The sequence below is a fragment of the Phyllobates terribilis genome, unplaced genomic scaffold (assembly GCF_046119375.1).
Source record: "Phyllobates terribilis strain yellow unplaced genomic scaffold, ASM4611937v1 Scaffold_3__8_contigs__length_932513732, whole genome shotgun sequence".
In the NCBI taxonomy this organism is placed as follows: Eukaryota; Metazoa; Chordata; class Amphibia; order Anura; family Dendrobatidae; genus Phyllobates; species Phyllobates terribilis.
The window spans coordinates 402,032,184-402,054,858 of record NW_027362763.1 but is presented as its reverse complement, the minus strand read 5'-3'; the positions used below and the strand labels follow the sequence as shown (position 1 = coordinate 402,054,858).

At 47.8% G+C, this 22,675-nt stretch overlaps 1 protein-coding gene across 1 annotated transcript in view; it reads right to left on the bottom strand.

The window, feature by feature from the left end:
- The window catches only part of LOC141259483 (CD109 antigen-like), a 275,952-nt gene that overhangs the window by 157,324 nt on the left and 95,953 nt on the right, over window positions 1-22,675 (bottom strand). Inside the window, exons 13-16 of the mRNA XM_073675568.1 lie at window positions 14,307-14,408; window positions 14,064-14,126; window positions 9,971-10,156; window positions 9,750-9,887 (exon numbers count right to left, since the gene is read on the bottom strand). Coding sequence (XP_073531669.1) covers window positions 9,750-9,887; window positions 9,971-10,156; window positions 14,064-14,126; window positions 14,307-14,408 — 489 coding nt within the window. The remainder of the gene's footprint in view (window positions 1-9,749; window positions 9,888-9,970; window positions 10,157-14,063; window positions 14,127-14,306; window positions 14,409-22,675) is intronic.

Here is a 22,675-nt window from a genome sequence, read left to right as displayed (position 1 = left end):
AGGTGTGTCCAAACTTTTAGTCTGTACTGTATGCAAATTGCATACTTGCGGTCACATGACCAACTGGTCCTGGCACCTGCAACAAAAAATCCTGACAGCGCGTACAGTGTTCACTGTGAGGGTTCACAATTCTGCAGTCACATAGAGTGACTGCAGTCTTGTACCCCAAAGTCGGACAACCCCTTTAAGTATCTAAAAATATCTGAAATTCTTGAGTCAGGCATATATTGTTCTGAAATTTCTAACAAAAACTTTTAACTTCTTGATCATACATAGACTTTCTTTCACAAGGTAACTATTCAGTTTGGAACATATGTGGATTTGTAGTTCATCAATATATTTATCTTCTGTTCTTTTCTGGCACTGCCAATGCTGTGCTGTCCATCCACCCTGCAAAGTAAGTCTGCTTCTAAACATTATCTATCTTCATATTGAAATAATATTGAAGTGAGTGAAAGTGTGATAGTTATGAAGATATGACAGAAGAGATCAGAGAAATTTGGGGGCATTTTAATATAGATGATGGGTTATCAAAACTGTTTCTAATGCTTATTGAATACTGTCCAAGCTTACGGTAGAAGATGCACACTCGTATACTTGTCTTAGGGGTATAAAGTTAATTTAAAGGGGTATTCTCATCTACAAGATCCTATCCCAATATGTAGTATGTGTAATAATAATAATAATAATATTAGCAAATACCTCCAATTAAAAATGTAGTATAGTTTTTCGGATTCGCTATATCTCTTTCCTTGTGTGCAGGCCATTGCGGGACCTTAAGTATCCATGGTTACGGCCACTAGCATCTAGCTAACTGACACTATATCAGTGGTCGTAACCTTGGATACCTAAGGTCCTGCAATACCTGCGCATGAGGAAAGAGATATAGCGAATCAGAAAAACTATACTACATTTTTAATTGGAGGTATTTGCTAATATTATTATTATTACACCTACTACATATTGGGATAGGAACTTGAAGGTGGGAATACCCCTTTAAGTATGGTACGCTGGAGACAGGATGATACTACTTGTCAGAGGAGGTGCTTGAAGCGATAGTTTGTTGGGAGTGCTTGATTGGAAAATACTGAATGGGGGTATTGTGGGAACCTCTAGATCTTAGTATTCTGCTTCGGTGTGATTTCTGTGGAAAAGTTTGATTATCATTATGTCTGTAATGAGGGCTTTGGTTGCCACTACTGTGAGTGGGGCGGAAGCTGGATGTGGCTCGTGACTCTCTCTCTGAGGTGGATATGGCTCATGACCCTCTCTCAGAGCTGAATGTGACTATCAAGGTCAGAAACATTGGGGACCACTGATCTAGCTACAGTGGGGAAAAGAAGTATTTGATACACTGTCGATTTTGCAAGTTTTCCACCTAAAAAGATTGGAGAGGTCTGTAATTTTTATCGTAGGTACACTTCCCCTGTGAGAGACAGAATCTTAAAAAAAATCCAGAAAATCACATTGTATGATTTTTACATAATTAATTTGCATTTTATTGCATGAAATAAGTATTTGATACAATAGAAAAGCAGAACTTAATATTTGGTACAGAAACCTTAGTTTTCAATTAGAGGTCAGACATTTCTTGTAGTTCTTGACCAAGTTTGTACACACTGCAGCAGGGATTTTGGCCCGCTTTCCATACAGATCTTCTCCAGATCTTTCAGGTTTCGGGGCTGTCGCTTGGCAACATTCAGTTTCAGCTCACTCCAAAGATCTTCTATTGGGTTTAGGTCTGGAGACTGGCTAGGCCACTTCAGGAACTTGAAATGCTTCTTACAGAGCCACACCTTAGTTGCCCTTGCTGTGTGTTTCAGGTCATTTTCATGCTTGAAGACCCAGCCACCACCCATCTTAAATGCTCTTACTGAAGGAAGGAGGTTGTAAGCCAAAATCTCACGATACATGACCCCATCCATCCTCCCTTCAAAGCGGTGCAGTCGTCCTATACCCTTTGCAAAAAAGCACCCCCAAAGTATTATGTTTCCACCACCATGCTTCATGGTTGGGATGGTGTTCTTGGGGTTGTACTCATCCTTCTTCTTCCTCCAAACACGGCAAGTGGAGTTGATACCAAAAAGTTCTATTTTGGTCTCATCTGACCACATGACCTTCTCCCATGCCTCCTGTTGATCATCCAGATGGTCACTGGCAAGCTTCAAATGGGTCTGGACATGTACTGGCATGAGAAGGGGAACCTTGCATGCCCTGCAGGATTTTAATCCATGACAGCGTAGTGTGTTACTAACGGTAATGTTTGAGACTCTGGTCCCAGCTCTCTTCAAGTCATTGAACAAGTCCTCCTATGTAGTTCTGGGCTGATTCCTGACCTTTCTCAAAATCATCCTTACCTCACGAGGCGAGATCTTGCATGGAGCCCCAGACCAAGGAAGATTGACAGTCATCTTGTGATTCTTCTATTTTCTAATAATTGTGCCAACAGTTGATGCCTTCTCACCAAGCTGCTTGCCTATTGTCATGTAACCCATCCTAGCATTGTGCAGGTCCACAATTTTGTCCCTGGTGTCCTTAGATAGCTCTTTGTGTAGCGTCGGCGTCCCTGCCCCCTGCTAGGCAGGGACGCCGTTTCCCTCACCTCTCCACTCCGTGCCCGGCGGCTTCCTCCCGCTCTGCTGGCAGCGCACGCTGCGTCCCAGCCTCTGTGCTTAGGGCGCGCGCGCTCCCCCTCTCTTAAAGAGGCCGCGCGCGCCATCCTAAGGAGTCCCCGGCCAATGGCCGGAGGACCTCTCCATATATAAGGCACCTCCTCCAAAATGGAGGTGCCCGAGCAATGTTGCTGCAAAGCCTTCACTCTGCTTCAGCCCTCAGGTCCCGTTACCAGTTACCTGCCAGTCACCTGCCAGATTCCTGCTAGCTACCTGCCAGTCACCTGCCAGATTCCTGCTTGTTACCTGCCAGTCACCTGCCAGATTCCTGCCTGTTACCTGCCAGTCACCTGCCAGTTTCCTGCTTGATACCTGCCTGATATCCGCTTACCTGCTTGCAAGCCTGCGGTCCGACGGTCTGCCTTCCGACACCTGTCAGTCTGTCTGTGGACCAGCCTGCCCGCTCACCTGGGAGCGCTCACCTGCTACCTGCCTGCTAGCCTACCTGGAGGCTCTGCCGTCACTTGCCGTGACCACCTGCCTGTCCAGAGACTCTTGCCCGCTCACCTGGGAGCGCTCACCTGTTACCTGCCTGCTAGCCTACCTGGAGGCTCTGCCGTCACTTGCCGTGACCACCTGCCTGTCCAGAGACTCTTGCCCGCTCACCTGGGAGCGTTCACCTGCTACCTGCCTGCTAGTCTACCTGGAGGCTCTGCCGCCACTTGCCGTGACCACCTGCCTGTCCAGAGACTCTTGCCCGCTCACCTGGGAGCATCCACCTGCTACCTGTCTGCTAGTCTACCTGGAGGTTCTGCCGTCACTTGCCGTGACCACCTGCCTGTCCAGAGACTCTCGCCCGCTCACCTGGGAGCACTCACCAGCCACCTGTCTGCTGCCCTTCTACCCAGAGACTGTCCCTGTCACTTGCCGTGACTACCTGCCCTTCTACCCAGAGACTGTCCCTGTCACTTGCCGTGAGTACCTGCCCATCTTCCCTGGGAGCCACCCGCTTCCTTACAAGGACTGCCCCCTTGTATAGTTGCTCAGAGGTTCCACCTCCCAGACCCGTTACAGTTTGCTCGGGCCTACGAACCCGGTGGCACCCAATCTCCCTCGCTCTCGGACCTATGCCATGAACTGTCCCGTCAGAGGTCCCAACAGGAGTCCATCCTGAGCCACCTGCGGAATGTCAACTCTCGCCTGGACACTCTGACTGCTCCACCAGCAACCACCGCTAGTGTCATGACTCGCAACCCGGCAGCGCCGCTGCCCACCAATACCATGGCATCCTGCCCCGGTCCCCGGCTTTCTGCACCTCCTCGCTTCGGAGGCGACCCCGCTCAAGCTCGGGGCTTCATAAACCAGTGCACCCTGCACTTTGAACTCCTGGCCCACCAGTTTATCTCCGACCGAGCCAAAGTGGCATTTATCATGTCCCATCTCACTGGGGAGGCACTGGCATGGCTTAACACTCTGTGGGAGAGAGGGGATCCCCTGGTGTCCGACCTGTCGTCTTTCCTCACTGCTTTCCGAGGGGTCTTCGATGAACCGGGACGAAAGACCTCATCTGCCTCCTCTTTGCTACGTCTCCGCCAAGGGAGTCTCACCGTGGGTCAATATGCCATACGGTTCCGCACCATCGCTTCTGAGCTTGCCTGGGATAATGAGGCCCTGGTGTCCGTCTTCTGGGAGGGCCTTTCCGGTCAGATTAAAGATGAGCTCGCCGGTCGGGACATTCCTACCACCCTGAATGACCTGGTGTCTCTGGCCACCCGGATTGACATTCGGTTTCAAGAACGTACCAAAGAGACCACCCGTGAGAGAAGGTTTCCCCGCCTAGCTCCTACTTTCCAGAAACCTGTCTCCTCTTCTGTCACTCCCCGGGCGCACTCACCCGAGTCCATGCAGATCGACCAGACCAAGTTGGTCAAATCTCGCCAAGAGTCACGCCGAGCCGAGGGGAGCTGCTTCTATTGTGGCAGTAAGGAGCACCTGATTCGTTCCTGCCCGGAGAGGTCGGGAAACTCCAGTGTCTAGGACCGCTCGGAGAGGTCGCCCTAGACAAAAATAAGTCCTCTCCAACCCTGACTTTGTCTGTGTCTATCTCCTGGGGAGAGAACCGTCACTTTGAACTCGCCCACCTGGACTCTGGATCCGCTGGAAACCTCATCTCTCAGTCCCTGGTTGAGAAATACCGTATTCCCACCAAGTCTCTGGCTGAACCTTTGTCAGTCGCCTCCGTGGATGGAAGACTCCTTCCGGTGACCATCCTGCTTGTCACGGAACCCATAACCCTGCAGGTGGGAATGCTGAACTCTGAGGTAATCTCCTTCCATGTGTTGTCTGGACTCTCCCACTCCCTATTGCTAGGTCTACCTTGGCTCCAGACACATGAACCCGTGTTGAACTGGCATTCCGGTGAAGTACTCCGGTGGGGGCCGGCCTGCCATAAGACCTGCCTGGTTCCGGTTCGTCCGGTTCGTCCTCCACCTATCCCAGCTAATTTACCCGGTCTTCCGGCTCCTTACTGGCCCTATGCTGACGTCTTCGGTAAAAAGGAAGCGGAGACATTGCCTCCTCATAGGCCATATGATTGCCCGATCGACCTGGTACCTGGTGCCACTCCACCCCGTGGGCGTATTTATCCGTTGTCTGCAGCAGAAACCCGGGCCATGTCTGAGTACATAGAGGAGAATCTGGCCAGGGGATTCATCCGGAAGTCTACTTCCCCGGCTGGAGCCGGATTCTTCTTTGTCAAAAAAAAAGATGGCTCGCTTCGCCCCTGTATTGACTATAGAGGACTCAATCAGATCACGGTTAAAAATAAATACCCCCTTCCGCTCATCTCTGAGTTATTTGATCGTCTTAAAGGCGCCAGGATCTTCTCCAAGCTGGATCTACGCGGAGCATATAACCTGGTCCGTATCCATCAGGGAGACGAGTGGAAAACAGCATTTAATACCCGGGACGGACACTATGAGTACCGTGTGATGCCCTTCGGTCTCTGCAATGCTCCCACCGTCTTCCAAGAACTGGTCAGCGACATCTTCCGTGACCTTCTTTACTCCTGCGTGGTGGTATACCTGGACGACATCTTGGTCTTCTCTCTGGATCTTCCCACACACCGGAGGGATGTTCGTCAGGTCCTGCTTAGGCTCAGGCAGAACCACCTCTATGCTAAATACGAGAAGTGCCTTTTTGAGCAGACCTCTCTTCCTTTCCTGGGCTATGTTATCTCCCAGACAGGCTTGCGAATGGATCCCGAGAAGCTCTCTGCTGTCCTAAAGTGGCCCCGTCCGGAGGGCTTGAAGGCGATACAGCGATTCCTGGGCTTCGCTAATTACTATCGTCTCTTCATTCCTCACTTCTCGTCACGGACTGCTCCCATATCTGCGCTCACCCGTAAGGGAGCAAATCCCAAGGTATGGTCATCTGAAGCTGAGGAGGCCTTCCTTTCCCTGAAACAAGCCTTCTCCTCTGCCCCTGTGCTGCACCGTCCGGACTGCAACAAACAGTTCTACCTGGAGGTTGATGTCTCCTCCTCTGGAGCCGGAGCGGTGCTCACCCAGAAGTCTTCCTCCGGGAGAATGGTAACCTGCGGCTTTTTCTCTAAAATTTTCTCCTCCTCTGAGCGCGATTACTCCATAGGAGACCGAGAACTGCTTGCCATTAAATTGGCGCTGGAGGAATGGCGTTACCTGCTTGAAGGGGCTCTATACCCGGTGATCATCTATACGGATCACAAGAACCTGGCATATCTCCAAAATGCCCAGAGACTTAATCCACGTCAGGCCCGGTGGTCTTTGTTCTTTGCCCGCTTCGATTTCCTCCTTCATTTCCGCCCGGCGGACAAGAATGTCAAAGCTGATGCTTTGTCCCGATCCTTCCTGTCCTCCGACCAAGAGGAGGAGCCTATGCACATTATCGACCCCTCCAAGGTGATGAATGTGGCCCCCTTGGATTTGACTCGTCTTCCACCCGGCAAGACGTTCGTGGCGCCTCCAGACCGTGAGAGGGTTCTTCGCTGGGGTCATTCTTCTAAACTAGCTGGCCATGCCGGCCAAAAGAAGACCTTCCTACTCATTTCCCGGCATTACTGGTGGTCTACCCTGCGTAAGGATGTGGTAGACTTCGTCTCTGCCTGTTCATCTTGTGGCCGCAACAAAGTTCCCAGACACTTACCAGCTGGTCATCTCCTGCCGCTTCCCATACCTGTTGCCCCGTGGCAACACATCGCTATGGACTTCATTACCGATCTTCCTGTCTCTGCCGGGTGTACTGTCATTTGGGTGGCCGCGGACCGCTTCTCTAAAATGGCCCACTTCATTCCCCTGCCTGGTCTTCCGTCTGCACCTGAGCTGGCTAAGGACTTTATTCGCCATATCTTCCGTCTCCATGGCCTACCCCTCCACATCGTGTCGGATCGAGGGGTTCAGTTTACCTCACACTTCTGGAGAGCCACATGTAAACTGCTGGACGTCACCCTGGACTTCTCCTTCGCTTACCACCCTCAGTCCAATGGTCAAGTGGAGCGGATCAATCAGATCCTTACCAGCTATCTCCGGCATTTTGTTAATGCCCACCATTCTGATTGGGTGGACCTCCTTCCTTGGGCCGAGTTCTCTTATAATAACCACGAGAGCGAATCCTCTTCCAAGTCCCCGTTCTTTATTGTCTATGGCCAGCACCCCCGGATTCCGTTTCCTGTCTCCGCCTCTGTGGACAACCCTGCCGCGCAGTCTCTTGTCAGCGAGTTTTCTACCATTTGGGAGAGTACCAGGTCTGCACTTCTTCAGTCCTCCGAGCGGATGAAGCGATATGCTGATAAGAGACGTCTGGATCCGCCTCAATTCCGTCCGGGAGACAAGGTTTGGCTCTCTTCCAAACATGTACGGCTCAAGGTACCCTCCTACAAGTTAGGTCCTCGCTTCATCGGTCCTTTCGAAATCCTCAGGCAAATTAATCCAGTGGCCTACAAGTTAAAACTCCCGGCCACCTTACGGATTCCCAACTCCTTCCATGTATCTCTCCTCAAACCCGTTGTCTTTAACTCTTTTTCCAACAATCCAGGTACTCCTCCTGCTCCGGTTTCCGCTGAAGACGTCTTTGAGGTAGAGAGTATTCTGGCCACTAAGAGGGTAAGAGGAAAGACTATTTTTTTTTGGTAGATTGGAAGGGGTTTGGTCCTGAGGAGAGAACATGGGAGCCCCGGGAGAACATCCATGCCCCTCTCATCCTTGCTAAATTTCTCTCTGGCCTAAAAAAGGGGGGGCCTAAAGGGGGGGGTACTGTAGCGTCGGCGTCCCTGCCCCCGCTAGGCAGGGACGCCGTTCCCCTCACCTCTCCGCTCCGTGCCCGGCGGCTTCCTCCCGCTCTGCTGGCAGCGCACGCTGCTTCCCGGCCTCTGTGCTTAGGGTGCGCGCGCGCTCCCCCTCTCTTAAAGGGGCCGCGCGCGCCGTCCTAAGGAGTCCCCGGCCAATGGCCGGAGGACCTCTCCATATATAAGGCACCTCCTCCAAAATGGAGGTGCCCGAGCAATGTTGTTGCAAAGCCTTCACTCTGCTTCAGCCCTCAGGTCCCGTTACCAGTTACCTGCCAGTCACCTGCCAGATTCCTGCTAGTTACCTGCCAGTCACCTGCCAGATTCCTGCTAGTTACCTGCCAGTCACCTGCCAGATTCCTGCTTGTTATCTGCCAGTCACCTGCCAGATTCCTGCCTGTTACCTGCCAGTCACCTGCCAGTTTCCTGCTTGATACCTGCCTGATATCCGCTTACCTGCTTGCAAGCCTGCGGTCCGACGGTCTGCCTTCCGACACCTGTCAGTCTGTCTATGGACCAGCCTGCCTGCTCACCTGGGAGCGCTCACCTGCTACCTGCCTGCTAGCCTACCTGGAGGCTCTGCCGTCACTTGCCGTGACCACCTGCCTGTCCAGAGACTCTTACCCGCTCACCTGGGAGCGCTCACCTGTTACCTGCCTGCTAGCCTACCTGGAGGCTCTGCCGTCACTTGCCGTGACCACCTGCCTGTCCAGAGACTCTTGCTCGCTCACCTGGGAGCGTTCACCTGCTACCTGCCTGCTAGCCTACCTGGAGGCTCTGCCGTCACTTGCCGTGACCACCTGCCTGTCCAGAGACTCTTGCCCGCTCACCTGGTAGCGTCCACCTGCTACCTGTCTGCTAGTCTACCTGGAGGTTCTGCCGTCACTTGCCGTGACCACCTGCCTGTCCAGAGACTCTCGCCCTTTCACCTGGGAGCGCTCACCAGCCACCTGTCTGCTGCCCTTCTACCCAGAGACTGTCCCTGTCACTTGCCGTGAGTACCTGCCCGTCTTCCCTGGGAGCCACCCGCTTCCTTACAAGGACTGCCCCCTTGTATAGTTGCTCAGAGGTTCCACCTCCCAGACCCGTTACACTTTGGTCTTGGTCATGGTGGAAAGGTTAGAGTGTGATTGATTTAGGGTGTGGTCAGGTGTCTTTTATACAGGTAACGAGTTCAAACAGGTGCAATTAATACAAGTAATGAGTGTAGAGTCGGAGGGATCCTTAAAGAAAAACTAACAAGTCTGTGAGAGACAGAATTCTTGCTGGTTGGTGGGTGCTCAAACACTTAATTCATGCAATAAAATGAGATTTTCTGTTTTTTATTTTTAGATTCTGTCTCTCACAGTTGAAGTTTTCCATATGATAAAAATTACAGACCTCTTCATTCTTTGTAGGTGTGAAAACTTGCAAAATCTTCAGTGTATCAAATACTTATTTTCCCCACTGTAAATGTGTCGTTATTCTGTCACAATATGAAGCAAAAAAACTCTTTAACAATTCGCACCATATTTATTATAAGTTTTAGATATTTTCTGTGCATTGTCACAGAATGGGGCATGGTGTCTCCAGAGGTGGGCATGGCCTAACAGGGCACAAAGTAAGACAACTAAAAGGTACTATAAATTTAGACAATCTAAAGATGCGTCGGATTTATCAAACATCATGAACTACTATTATAAAGCTGCATCATTTTAAGACTTTAGTCTACGTTCGCACTGTCTAAATGTTGCACTAACAAGTCAACAGAAAGACATAAAGTTTTACTATTTGGGTGGACACATGATTTTAGTGTACAGTATGTCATAGATACTCACTCTGATAAAATTTATTTTATTTCTGTCTCCTAAGGAAAAAACTTGCAAACCCACCAAAGACCGGGTCTCTTTCACTCTGATAGATAAGGACACATTTTCTGATGGGTTTGCTCTGCTTTTACTCCATGATAAATTCACCTAAAAAGCAATAAAATGTATCATTCTGACAATCTGGGACATGGAATAATAATTAAGCAATGTGAAAGAAATAAATACTGTACCTTGTTAGCTAATTCGCTTTTGACAGAAAACACTTGAGAGGTATTCTGCACAATATCACCAAAACTACTATTAATCTTCAGGAAATACACTACAACTTGAGCAGTGGGGGTCCAGGATTGGTCAGGAGTGAGACTAAATGTGGTTTTATTTTTTCCTGCAGACACAATCATCTCATTGGCCACAACCTAATAAAAAAAATATTTGCATTATGTGTGTAATTAAAAGGTTTTAACACCTAAAGCTCACAGAATAACAACGGCTCTAGGTTTGTATTAAACTGTCTATATTAATTTTAGTTTTCAATCACTGTGCTTGAAAACCTCAGGTAAGGCTATGCTATCAAAGCATATATTAGACGTGCATAAGACTAGTAATAATTTTATATTGTATTAAAGAGCATTTACTCTGTACAGTTAATGGAAATGAGTGATCCTAAAAGCACTCGTTTATAATAATTGTGCAGTCTAAACAAGCTGCCGATCATTCTACGAACTAGCAAAACACTCGTTCGTCAGGTGAAAAGATTTTTGGTTTGTCTAAAAGATCATTGTTCTCGGCGACACATTGGACTGTGTAAACAGGACCTGTGCTGTCGACAATAATAACAGCCTATGTGCACTGAATGATCTATTACTGATTATTCAGTGCGTATCTGAAGCCCGGTTATTACCTGTGTAAATAGGTTATTAAACAACCACTGATGGGTAAATATTTACTGATTAGTGGTTATAAAATGCTGCAAATCGCATAATGTAAATGAGCCTTTAGTCCTCAAAATGAGCTTATGGACAGAATTGAAATCGACAGAATACCATATTTTTCGGACCATAAGACGCACCGGACCATAAGACGCACCTGTGTTTTAGAGGAAGAAAATAGGGGAAAAAAATGTAAGCAAAAAATGTGGTCATGATGCCCTGGTAAGGGGGAAGGGGTCTGCTGCTGACACTGTTATATGGGTAATATCCCTTAAATCTGTTCTAATAGCCCCTATCCTGGTATGCATGTCACCCCCCCATACTGGTATGCATGACACCCCTTATCCTGGTATGCTTGGCACCTCTCATCCCGGTATGCTTGGGACCCCTCATCCTGGTATGCAAGGCCCCCCTCATCCTGGTATGCTTGGCACCTCTCATCCTAGTATGCATGGCACCCCTCATTATGGTATGCAAGGCACCCCTCATCCTGGTATGCCAGGCCCCCCTCATCCTGGTATGCATGGCTCCCCTCATCCCCCATCCTGGTATGCTTGGCACCCCTCATCCTGGCATTCATGGCACCCCTCATCCTGGTATGCAAGGCCACCCTTATCCTGGTATGCAAGGTCCCCCTCATCCTGGTATGTATGGCACCCCCACATACTGGTATGCCTGGCATCCTCACATCCAGGTATGCCTGGCAACCCCACATCTTGATATGCCTGGCACCCGCACATCCTGGTATGCCTGGCAGCCCCACATCCTGGTATGCCTGGCACCCACACATCCTGGTATGCCTGACAGCCCCACATCCTGGTATGCCTGTCAACCTCACATCCTGGTATGCTTGGCAACCCCACATCCTGGTATGCCTGGCACCTCCATCTCCATTACACAAAAAAATAAACACTCCTACTCACCTTTCTTCTTCTCTCCTCCAACACTGTGTCCCCTCTGCAGCCAGCACAGATCTCCTTGTGTGAGCCGCACATGACATCATGGACATGCGCACTCACACAGGGAGATGCTGTGCCGGAAGAGTCACTGCTCCCCACACTGGGACTGTGTGCGTGGGGAGCAGTAACTGCACGCTCCTTGATAGCGGGCACACAGTGGAGCCGCAGTGCGGCTCCTACTGCCAGGCGATCGCGTGTGCCCGCTATTAAAGAGCATGAATATTAACCTCCTCTCCACTCCCATGGGCGTGGAGAGGGGGTGAATAGTCATGCTCTTTAGTAGTGGGCACAAATGACCACCGAGCACTGCAGGAGCCACGCTGCAGCTACACTGTACGCCCGTGATTAAGGAGAATGAATATTCAGTGCTCCCTACGCCCATGGCCATCACATGACCATGTGATATTTCAGTTTGCTTTTTTAAATAAATTTGCTAAATTTCTACATTTCTGTTTTTATTCAGTCAAGATGGGGTGCAGATTGTACTTTAATGAGAAAAAAAAAGAACTTTTTAGAATTTACCAAATGGCTGCAATGAAACAAAGAGTGAAAAATTTGAAGGGGTCTGAATACTTTCCGTACCCACTGTATGCTTCTTTCCCTCCCTGCTTATGATTAGTCAACTTCATACAAGGGGGAAAAGTACACACCCCCACCAGTGAAAACTCTATGATAACAGCCATTTGGATTTAATGATAATTAACTTATTAGGTGCCAAATAATTTGATTGCTAACATGTTGGCAATGAAGAGGCGAAATTTAAAATAATAAATTAAAAAAAACTTTATTACATCATGTTCAGTTCAACTAGAAAAAAATGTTGAAAAGTTCTCTTTATATTAAAAGAATTTCCAGATTTAGCTAATAAATGTTATTTGTATAATGAAAAATGATACACTTTTCCTAAACGTTTATTGTATTAATTTCTTGTGTTTTCTTTGCTTGCTGTCATATAGTAGAAACTTTTTTTGCTTACTTCAAGGGTATTAAAATCTGTTCTTGACATTCATGTAGTAGGCCCTTTACAGTTAAGCTGAGTTTTGTTCACACATCACAGTCTAATTGTGATTTTTTTGTCAGCAAAGCTGTCATTATGCCAATGTTTTTTGAACAAAAAAAAAACACACATTTGACTGGGATGAGTGGACCCTTATCAGAGCTGTGTCCTGATATGAGCACCTGTGTGTCCAGGAAAGGTTTATATTTTCCTGAAAGTAAACAATGAAGATTCATCTTTAATGGTGGCATGCAGGGATACTGAAAATCATTAAAGGAATTGTTCACTACTTTCACATTGATGCCCTATCGGTAGGATAGGGCATCAATGTATTATCGGCCGGGGTCCCACACTATGCACCCCCGCCGATCAGCTGTTATCGGTGCCGGCAGCGGTAGCCACCGGCTGGACGTGCTTACCTGTGGTGCGTGGCCGTCAAGTTGCAGTGGCCAATAGGACATCAATGTGAAAGTAGTGGACAGCTCCTTTAAGAATGGATAGTGAGTATAATCTAAAAACTGGAAAACCTTTAACTATATAATAACCATTATTAAAAAGACTGACTGGAAATGTGCCTGGGTGAAGTGTGACAGACTGCTGGCTGCAGCATGATGTCAACGTCCAAAGTATTCACAAGGGTCACTATAAGAACAAATTCACACAAACGTATTTTCGATCCGAGTGCTATCTGTGAAAAAATGGACAGAACTCGGACCAATGTTATTCAATGGGACAGTGCAGATGAGTGATTTTTTTTTTCACAAACCGAATCTGCATGTGAAAAACAATCGCAGCATGCACTAGTTTCTTCCCTGTGGCAGATGAAACTCACCCTTTAAAGTCTATGGGTGCGCAAAAAAAGTCAGATTTCAAACGAAGCCACCGTATAGAATCTGATTTTTACAGATACATTGCAATTCTGTGACATAGCAAAGTGTATTTGGACTTGTAAATTTTTAATAACTACTGAATGATGCATAAAATGTATGCTATACAAATTGGATATGGATGACAAATGAGATAGAAAATTGTCAGAGTTTTGGGCAATTTTTTACACACTCATGTGAAACTGGCCTATCAGAGATATATGTAGATGCATTCAATCACTTTTTGACAGCAATGGTGAAACTGACATTACTTTTTTGTTAACTGTTCATTTGATTATCACTCCTTAATTACAAGCTTATTTACCCATAGCATTTTACCAATTATTTCCTTTGTATTTGTGCGTATAGCAAAAGTAGCGATGGACCAAAGAGAGTAGAGAAGGAAAACCTTCAAAGAGAGGCCATGGTAAAAAACAATCTTTGTGCTGTTACCAGCATGTCGTTTTTGTTTTTTTTTAAGTTTAATGGGAGCAATCAATAGAATGCAAGATTATACTATGTGATAATCCATTGCAGTGATGAAATATTAAAACACCTTAAATAATACAAACCATATAATAAATATCCTGTACTTCTGGGTTGGTTGCAACTTGCACATTAAATGGTGTTCCAACCTACGTGACAAGAACAAAAATGTTAGCAAAGTCGTAAGAACAGATAATCTAACCATTCTAAATGCATCTTCACAAAACAAATACAGCTGATGAGTTTTTCCTTGAACTATCATTTCACTCCATAAGTAAATTATTTAGGAAACCAATAAATATTTGATTTCTGTGGAAAAAAATTCTTACCTTTAAAACTGTTTCGGATATTTGTAGCTGGATGGAAGGATAAGGATATATCCAAGAGGACTTGTCAAAGTAAAATAACTCAGTGGTGTTTTGGTAAGAAACCTGTGTCAAAAGTATAACAGATTATTAATTTATACTATTTGCTGTTATTACTTTTTGCAGAAATTAAAAAAACAAGTCAAAAAGAAAATGTAATAAAGGAAATGTAAAGATAAGGGTCTGCATAGTACTTTCACTTATCTTTCCATCTACAAATGTTCTTTAACCCCCTTCCGGATGTAGAAGGTAATAGTATGTCCTACATCGAGATTCCACTGGACTACCAAATATTGCATGCAGTAGTAGTGTACATAATAGTTGCCAGCCTTGAACCCTCTAACGCACGTTTCGCCTGTTGCTTCTTCAGAAAGGACGTACAGAGTAAGTGCATGTGGGGTATGTTATATACTGATACAGCCAATCAGCTGCGTTCAATGTTTAGGCAGCTGTGTGATGGCGCTCCACCACTGATCCCACGCCATTGCCCCAACGGGTGCAGCGTTCAGGCAATGTTTGGTAGTCCAATGTCTGCAGGGATTTCTGTGCCCCCTTTGGGAAAATTCAGAGATATGCATTTGCACTTTATAAATTAATGTCTTCCCTTTCTGAGCACAAGCACTTTTCTTGATACATGAATGCATTCATAATCTAATTCAATAATCTACTGTATTTATCCAATCCAATAGCACTATTTGATTGTTATGTATTGTATTTAAAGAGGATTATATGTAAGCATATCTGTCTAAATATATAAACATTTGTTTTTCTTGTTGAAAATATCAAGTGAGACATGGACCAATAGCAACATTTGTTTTTTGTTGAAAATATCATGTGAGACATATTTATTTATTTTCTATATACTTACCAGCCTCAGTATTTCTGCAGTCTATCTCCTTTTTTATTCAGTTTTTTTACATATTCTTTTGTTGTGTCATTTTCAATAAAGATTAATCTATTTATCTATTTCCTGTATGGGAGTATCTTTTGTAGGCATTTATTGTATAAATAACTCTCATTTACTTATATGACCTGTTTAGCCCTGTTCGAGCGGGGGGACGTGTTTGATGCGGGGATGGGGCGGAGAGAGGTCAGAGGAGCAATGTACTGTTATTTTTTTTTTAATTATTTATTTTTTTATTAACTTAATGTGTGGAGATTCCGGCAGCCAATCAGGTAGCAGAAACCATCCACAACATCCAGACACATGGGCTTGTGTCACTGGCTGCCGAAGTCACATGTCCTATGCCATATAAAAAGCAGATATGTGGCTTCGACCCCATTTTGTAAGTGTAACAGCATAGTGAGGCAGCTGCTGCAAGTAGTCAGATAGTTAGCTAAGTGGTTTATTGTCAGCTAGTTCAGATAGATAGGATCCTGTGTCAAATTGACCTTTGTGCTAATTGTGTGGTCCAGACACCAGTCCACATTTCAGCATCTAAATCCTTTGTGCTAATTGTGTGGTCCAGACACCAGTTTCAGCAAATAAATACTGATTGTTAATTTAGTGACAGGTGACTGACAGGTCTGAGTCTAGGGTTATGAAACAACTAGTTAAAAGAGGTGAAGGGTACATCCAACATGATTGGGAAAAAAAAGCGAGGTGATAGTTGAAGGGGGAATAGGCTCGGTGTTCGAGGTGTACAAGGTGTAGGTCGTAATGTTACTGGAAGCTCTACTGAACAAACACCGGCTCGTCCTATCCAAAGACAACTGACAACTTCTATTACTGGATGGGCTACTCCACTCCCTTTATTTGGCAGCCGCACAGCGATATGCCTTGTAGATGAGTGCCAGAAAGAGCATCTGCTCCAGTGGATAACAAGTGCTGCATCCAGTGGCCTCTCCTCCTCTTCCTCCACCTTAACATCACACCCACTACAGTCCTCAGAGGTGGCACCCCAATTACTCTTGTTTCCCCCAGCATTATTACTCTCCAACCGACCAATTGACTGAAGGGAACCACAGATGGGCAAGTTTGCAGAGCTGTTCAGACATTCTATTCAATGGGCATCAGATGTATGCTCCAAAGATTCACAGACTCAAGAGGAGGAAAGCATCTGCACCGTTACCCAAAATTTTTTTCAGTTGGATCCAGAGCCGGACAAAGTAGAATAAGGCTGGGTGCCCACGTAGCGTTTTTCAAGCGTTTATGCTGCGGAATTTCCGCAGCGGAAACGCTTGTGAAACGCTAGGTAAGCCGCACCCCATGGTCCCCAAGGGGATTCCACATGTTCTATGCACATGCTGCGGATTTTGCAGCGTTTATGCTGCGTACAAAAATCCGCAGCATGTCATTTAATTTTGCGGAAGCGCAGCGGAACTCCCGCCATTGACTTGCATTGAGACGCATAGAAACTGCGACTGTACATTTTTACAAGCGGCTTCTATGCGTTTCTATGTGCGGAGGGTACCCAGTTCTGGAGGAGAGGAGACTCTCATCCAGACCTGGGTACCATTGTACCTGTAAAAAAAGAATAAAATAACAAATAAAGTTTATATTCACCTTTCCGACGGCTTCTCTCTGAATGCCGGCATCGCTTAAGGACCTGCGGTGACGTCACAGTCATGTGACCGCAGGCCCTTCACCGCTCTGTCTCGCGATATGCCGGCATCCAGGAACCAGACAGGAACGAGCGCTGCAGCCACGCCGGGGCATCGGGGGTGAGTATAGCTTTATTTGTTTTAATTTTTACGGTTCACACTGTATAAATCCATGCTGTTTGCATGGATTTATACAGTGTGACCTAGTTGTCAAGCACTTTCCAAGTGATGCTATTGCCTGGAAAGCGCTTGTCAATCTGCATGCGGAAACGCATGTAAATCCGCATGTGGATCCGCATGTATTCTGCAGGAAAAACGCATGCACAATCTGCATGCGTTTTTTCTGCCAGGGAGATGCAGAAATGCTGCAGAATTTTTTTGCTTCATTTCTGCATCGTGGGCACATAGCCTAAGACAAAGAAAAATACCAGCTCACCCTCTGTTGCTTGTATTCAGCCTGGGGTCCGTGATCAGCGCTACTGCAGGCGCTCTGATAATTGCTGAGAAGGAAAAGTTGATCCAGCGCCCAGGAAGCCAAGGTTAATTAAAAACATGTGAATACTTTATTTCTTTCATGGTTAAAATCCAAGAGATAAGGTCAACAAAATGATAGAGATATACTTCATAGTAAACGAGAACATAAGGAAGCAATTAATATTTGTAACTATCAGACGCGTTTTGAATGTAAAAACATTCTTAGATTTGGTATGAATGAGTCCAGACAAAGTAGGGCAGAATCCAGACCCTTGCCACCAGACGTTAACTCCCAGGGGTGAAGGTGATCCTGATGAGACTCAGATACCTGAGACGCACGCGGAGTGTACCGTGCTGTCAGGGCACGAAGAGAAGGAGGGTCACTCTCAGGACGAGGAGTGGAGGAATAGAGAATGACTATGAGGTGATCCCACTTGATGTGAACCCAGAGGCAGACAGCTGAGTAGCTCAGCAGAGAAGGTGGAGGAGGAAGAAGATGAGCAAGTTACTTTGCGGCTTCCTGCACAGACATGAAGTTATGCAACCACGACAAGCACTGCATCCTCATTCACAACTCTGGCTGTGGCCAACAGCAGTCGCTGGTCTTCAGTTCTCAGGGGTGGCAAGGGTTGCCTAGTCTGGGCCTTTTTTGAGATTGCAAAGGATGACCCAATTCACGTTATCTGCCAACTTTGTAAAAAAAACAACTCAGTAGAGGCAAAAATTCCAATAATTTGACTATTACATCCATGAAAAGGCACATGCACAATCAATATGCATTAATCTGGGAATCTCACTGCGCTAAAAAATGGCCTAGCGAGTCTAGCCAACCACCGGCCACCTTATCAATCTGCTGCTTCTTCCTCCTCCGTCACCATGGCAAGTGTTCCGACACAGATCTCCAGCCGCAAAACTTCCATTTGTTTACCTGCTACAGTTGGGGTGAGTGAAAGCCCGTCAACTGTTACGGAAGTGGACATGCATGTTGTTTTTGAACAATCTCAGACATCGAGCACATCACATCTTTCTCAATCCACCATAACATCTCCGCCTGCACCTCACACAGCAGTTTGTTATGTTCACTTTACTCCACCCTCTCTCAGCACAGGAGCCAACCATCGTTCCCATAGTTATGGTCACGTAAAAGATTGTTTCCTCCTACACATGCCAAAGCTAAGAGCTTGAACTTCACCATCTCCAATCTGTTGGCCACGGAAATGCTGCCTTTCCGCATGGTGGATACAGATGGTTTCCGAAAGCTGACGGCTGTCGCAGTCTTTGGCGTCAAAGACCTTGCCCTATCTTGGATTTCCTCATACCTTTCCAACCGCACATTTAGCGTCTCCCACTCCCATGCTACCTCCTCATCCCGCCCCCTCTCTGCAGGAGTCCCTCAAGGCTCTGTCCTAGGACCCCTACTCTTCTCAATCTATACCCTTGGCCTGGGACAGCTCATAAAATCCCATGGCTTCCAGTACCATCTGTATGTTGATGACACCCAGATCTACCTCTCTGGCCCAGATGTCACCTCTCTGCTGTCCAGAATTCCAGCATCTCTAGCAGCCATATCCTCCTTCTTCTCCCCCCACTTCCTCAAGCTCAATGTGGACAAAACTAAACTCATCATCTTTTTCCCATCTCGCGTATCTTCCCCACCTGATCTTTCTATCACAATAAATGACACCACACTTTCCCCAGTAGCGGCATTCCGCTGCCTCGGAGTAACCTTTGACTCTGCCCTGTCCTTCAAACCCCACATCCAAGCTCTCGCCACCTCCTGTCGCTTCCAGGTCAAAAATATTTCCAGAATCCGTCCTTTCCTCAACCCTCAATGTACTAAACTGCTTGTGCATGCCCTCATAATCTCCCGCCTCGACTACTGCAACATCCTCCTCTGTGGCCTACCTGCTAACACTCTCGCACCCCTCCAGTCCATCCTTATCTCTGCTGCGGAACTGGTTCATCTCTCGCCTCTCTACTCCTCCGCTACCCCCCTTTGCAAAATCCCTTCACTGGCTCCCAATTGCCCAGTGTATCCAGTTAAAACTACTAACACTGACCTACAAAGCCATCCATAACCTTTCCCCGCGGTACATCTCTGAACTAATCACCCGATATATTCCCTCACGTAATCTCCGGTCCTCCCAAGACCTCCTTCTCTCCTCCACACTTATTCGTTCCTCACCCAATTGCCTCCAAGACTTCCCCCAAATAACCCCCATCCTATAATAATAATAATATAATAATAATATTAATTTTTTATTTTTATATCGCCAACATATTCCGCAGCACTTTTCAATTTTAGGGGGGACTTATACAAACAATACAGAAAAAGCATTTATCAAATCTAAAGGAGTGAGGGTCCTGCTCGCAAGCTTACAGTTAGAGATCTATTGAATTGTGTGTCTCAACATGTCCGATTAGCCTCCACATTTGGATCCTCCAGACAGAACCTGAAAACCCATCTCTTTAAACAAGCCTATAGCCTGCCATGACCTTGCTTGCTGCCACCTCAACACCGGAGCTACTGCAACCCCCCCAACCTACTGTCTCCTTCCCCGTTCCTGTAGAATGTAAGCCTGCAAGGTCAGGGTCCTCATCCTTCTGTATCAGTCTATCATTGTTAGTTTTGTTTACTGTAAGTGATGTCTGTATCTGGTATGTAACCCCTACTGTCATATCTTGGAGGTTTTGTCATGCCTGGCAGCCAGAATTCTCTCAGAACGTGTCTTCAGCGCTGCTGGTGGTGTTCTGACAGATAAAAGTGTAGACTGTCTATCTTTCATCAAAATGAACAAGTCATGGATCGCCAATGAATTTTGCACCCCAGTCACAGACTGGGCAGACTAGGCGATGGTGTAGTTTTTTCTGTGCTGCATTGATTGTGGGTGCATGGATGGACTTCTCCACAAGAGGCCCTCACAACATTCACACACCTCCACCCTACCACCTCAGACCAGCAGAGGGAGCCCGTCAGGGACACATATATACTGGAGGGTGGAGTTAGGCAGTCAGTTCCTCTAGGAAGAGAGCCTAGAGTAGAGCTCAGTTCTAGTTCCTACAGAAGATGAGCCTGAGAGAGGTCAGTCTGCAGTGGTGCTCAGAGTCAGTTAGAGATCAGTTCCTCTAGGAAGAGAGTCTAGAGTGGAGCTCAGTTAGAGCTGAGAGCGTGCCGACGCTCAGAGAGCGGCGTAGTGCAGCGTGCCTGCTGCAGTGCTTAGGCGAGTCAAGGCCTACTGCACGTGAGAAGCCTAGCGAGGGCCCCGAGTGTGGCCGAAGGCAAGTGGAGAGAGTAACATAAGGGGCAGAGGAGCTTAACCAGCTCACCCCAAAACCATATACCGGACACCGGGTCCGCGTCTACAGGGCCCTATATCCCCAGTAGGAACAACCGGAATCCCTGGAGAACTACAGGTCCCAGGTTCACCAGAAGCTGACTATTGTACCAGGGCCAGGAGTCACGGAGGCCCAACGACCAGGGAGAGTGATCTCTAGCAAAAGGCCCTACCACCAGGTCAGCAGGTGCAAGGCAGAGACAGAGACCAAGTTAGGCCTAGCTCCAGGCAGGTCTGAAGCTTAGCAAGGAAAGATACGGAACAGGAGGCCCTACACCCGCTCACTGGGGAGAGTCCTGAAATGCACCCTTCACCATGAAGTACCCTGGACCGTGCCTGCTACAACACCAGTAAAGGTACTGAAGTGAATTCCCGTGTCTGTGCCTGTTCTTCCTCTGACCCGGCTGGGTCCCCTCTGTCCTGCATCCCTGCACACCATCCCTTCCCCGGGGGCCCGCTCCACTTGTGGGGAGCAGATACACCTCAGCTGCCATCTCAACACTCCCGGAGGACTGGAGCAGAGCTGGTAGTCATTACCAGGTACCACAGGTGGCATCACGAACATTTGCTACCCCATACAATTTCTCCCCATTTTTGTTGATCGCCCTGGGCCACGGACCGGGCCAGCCACCGTGATATCCCCCCAAGCCTCTGTGGGCCCGGCTGCCGAGTAACCCCCACTGCCCAGGGGGCGCGTCAGCTTCTGGCGTTACAAACAGGATTGCGTGCCCGTTGCCACCGGGTACTGTGCGCCTTTATTCAGAACTGTGTGTTTAACTGTGGCGAAGATCGCCGCCATTGCTGTGTCGCCGAGCGGGAAGAAGGGCGTAACCGCTGGAAACTGAGAGGCGGACCTGCTGAAGCGCGCGAAGCCCAGGACACGCCCCACACTTCGACGTTGAACCAGGAAGCGTCAGGTCCTGGAAGGAGCCCAAGTGAGCACTCTGACGTAGGATGTGAGCGACGCAAGGTCCTAGAGGAAGACTGTCACCTGCGGAGCTGCGGCCTACCGGAAGAAAAGAAAAGAAGGTAGGCCATGGTTCGCTAGGGGGGCACCGGAATGTCTGAGGAACAGCACAATGCCGGAGTACCGGTTAACGGCCGTGATGATCAACCCACGCCCGGCGCTGAGCAGGCCGAAGCAGCCGCTCTACCAGCAGGGCTTGTAACCCCTGTCATACCCATGGCCCTACCGTACATCCCTGGAGCGAAGTGGCTCCCCCAGTACAGCGGCAAACCAGATACCCTGTCTGGATTTAAGAGGAAAATATGCGGTATACTGGACTTGTACTCTATGACAGGCAGACAAAGAGCCGCTGTAGTATTGGGACAATTGACTGGTGCTGCGGAGCGAGAAGCAGAGACTTGGTCGGCCGCAGACCAGGAGTCAGTGTCCGCAATCTTTAAAAAGTTACAGACTGTCTTTGAGAATCGTACTGAGACAGACCTCCGGATGAGGTTCTACAACTGCTCTCAGAAACCGGAGGACAGTGTCCGGGACTATGCCTGGTGCTTACAAGGGGCCCTGCGAGCTCTGAAACAGGTTAGTCCAACCAGCATCAATGATGAAAATAAAATGCTGAAGGAACAGTTTATCCGGGGACTGAGGTCCCAAGAGAAGAGCAGGACTGTGCGTTGGTGGTCCTGGGATCATCCAGATGCCACCTTTGACACCCTTAAGGACATGGCTATAAAGCCCCTGGAAACTACAGCTATCCAATGTTACCAGGGTGGGGCCACCCCAGTGCCCGCAGTGTCCACCTTTTCCCCGGTGGCTGCTGAAGTCAAGGTTCAAGCAATGTCCCCTAGTGAGCAGGACAGCCTGCGCTCTGAAGTGCGTCAGTTGAGCAAAACCCTGACCACTGTACTGAGTGCCCTGCAGCTGCGGACGGAGCCCGAGACAGAGAGAAGGATCCTGGTAGCCGACAGCCATGAGGATGTCCCCTGGATGAGGAGAAGGAGGAGGAGGACAACGCCGCC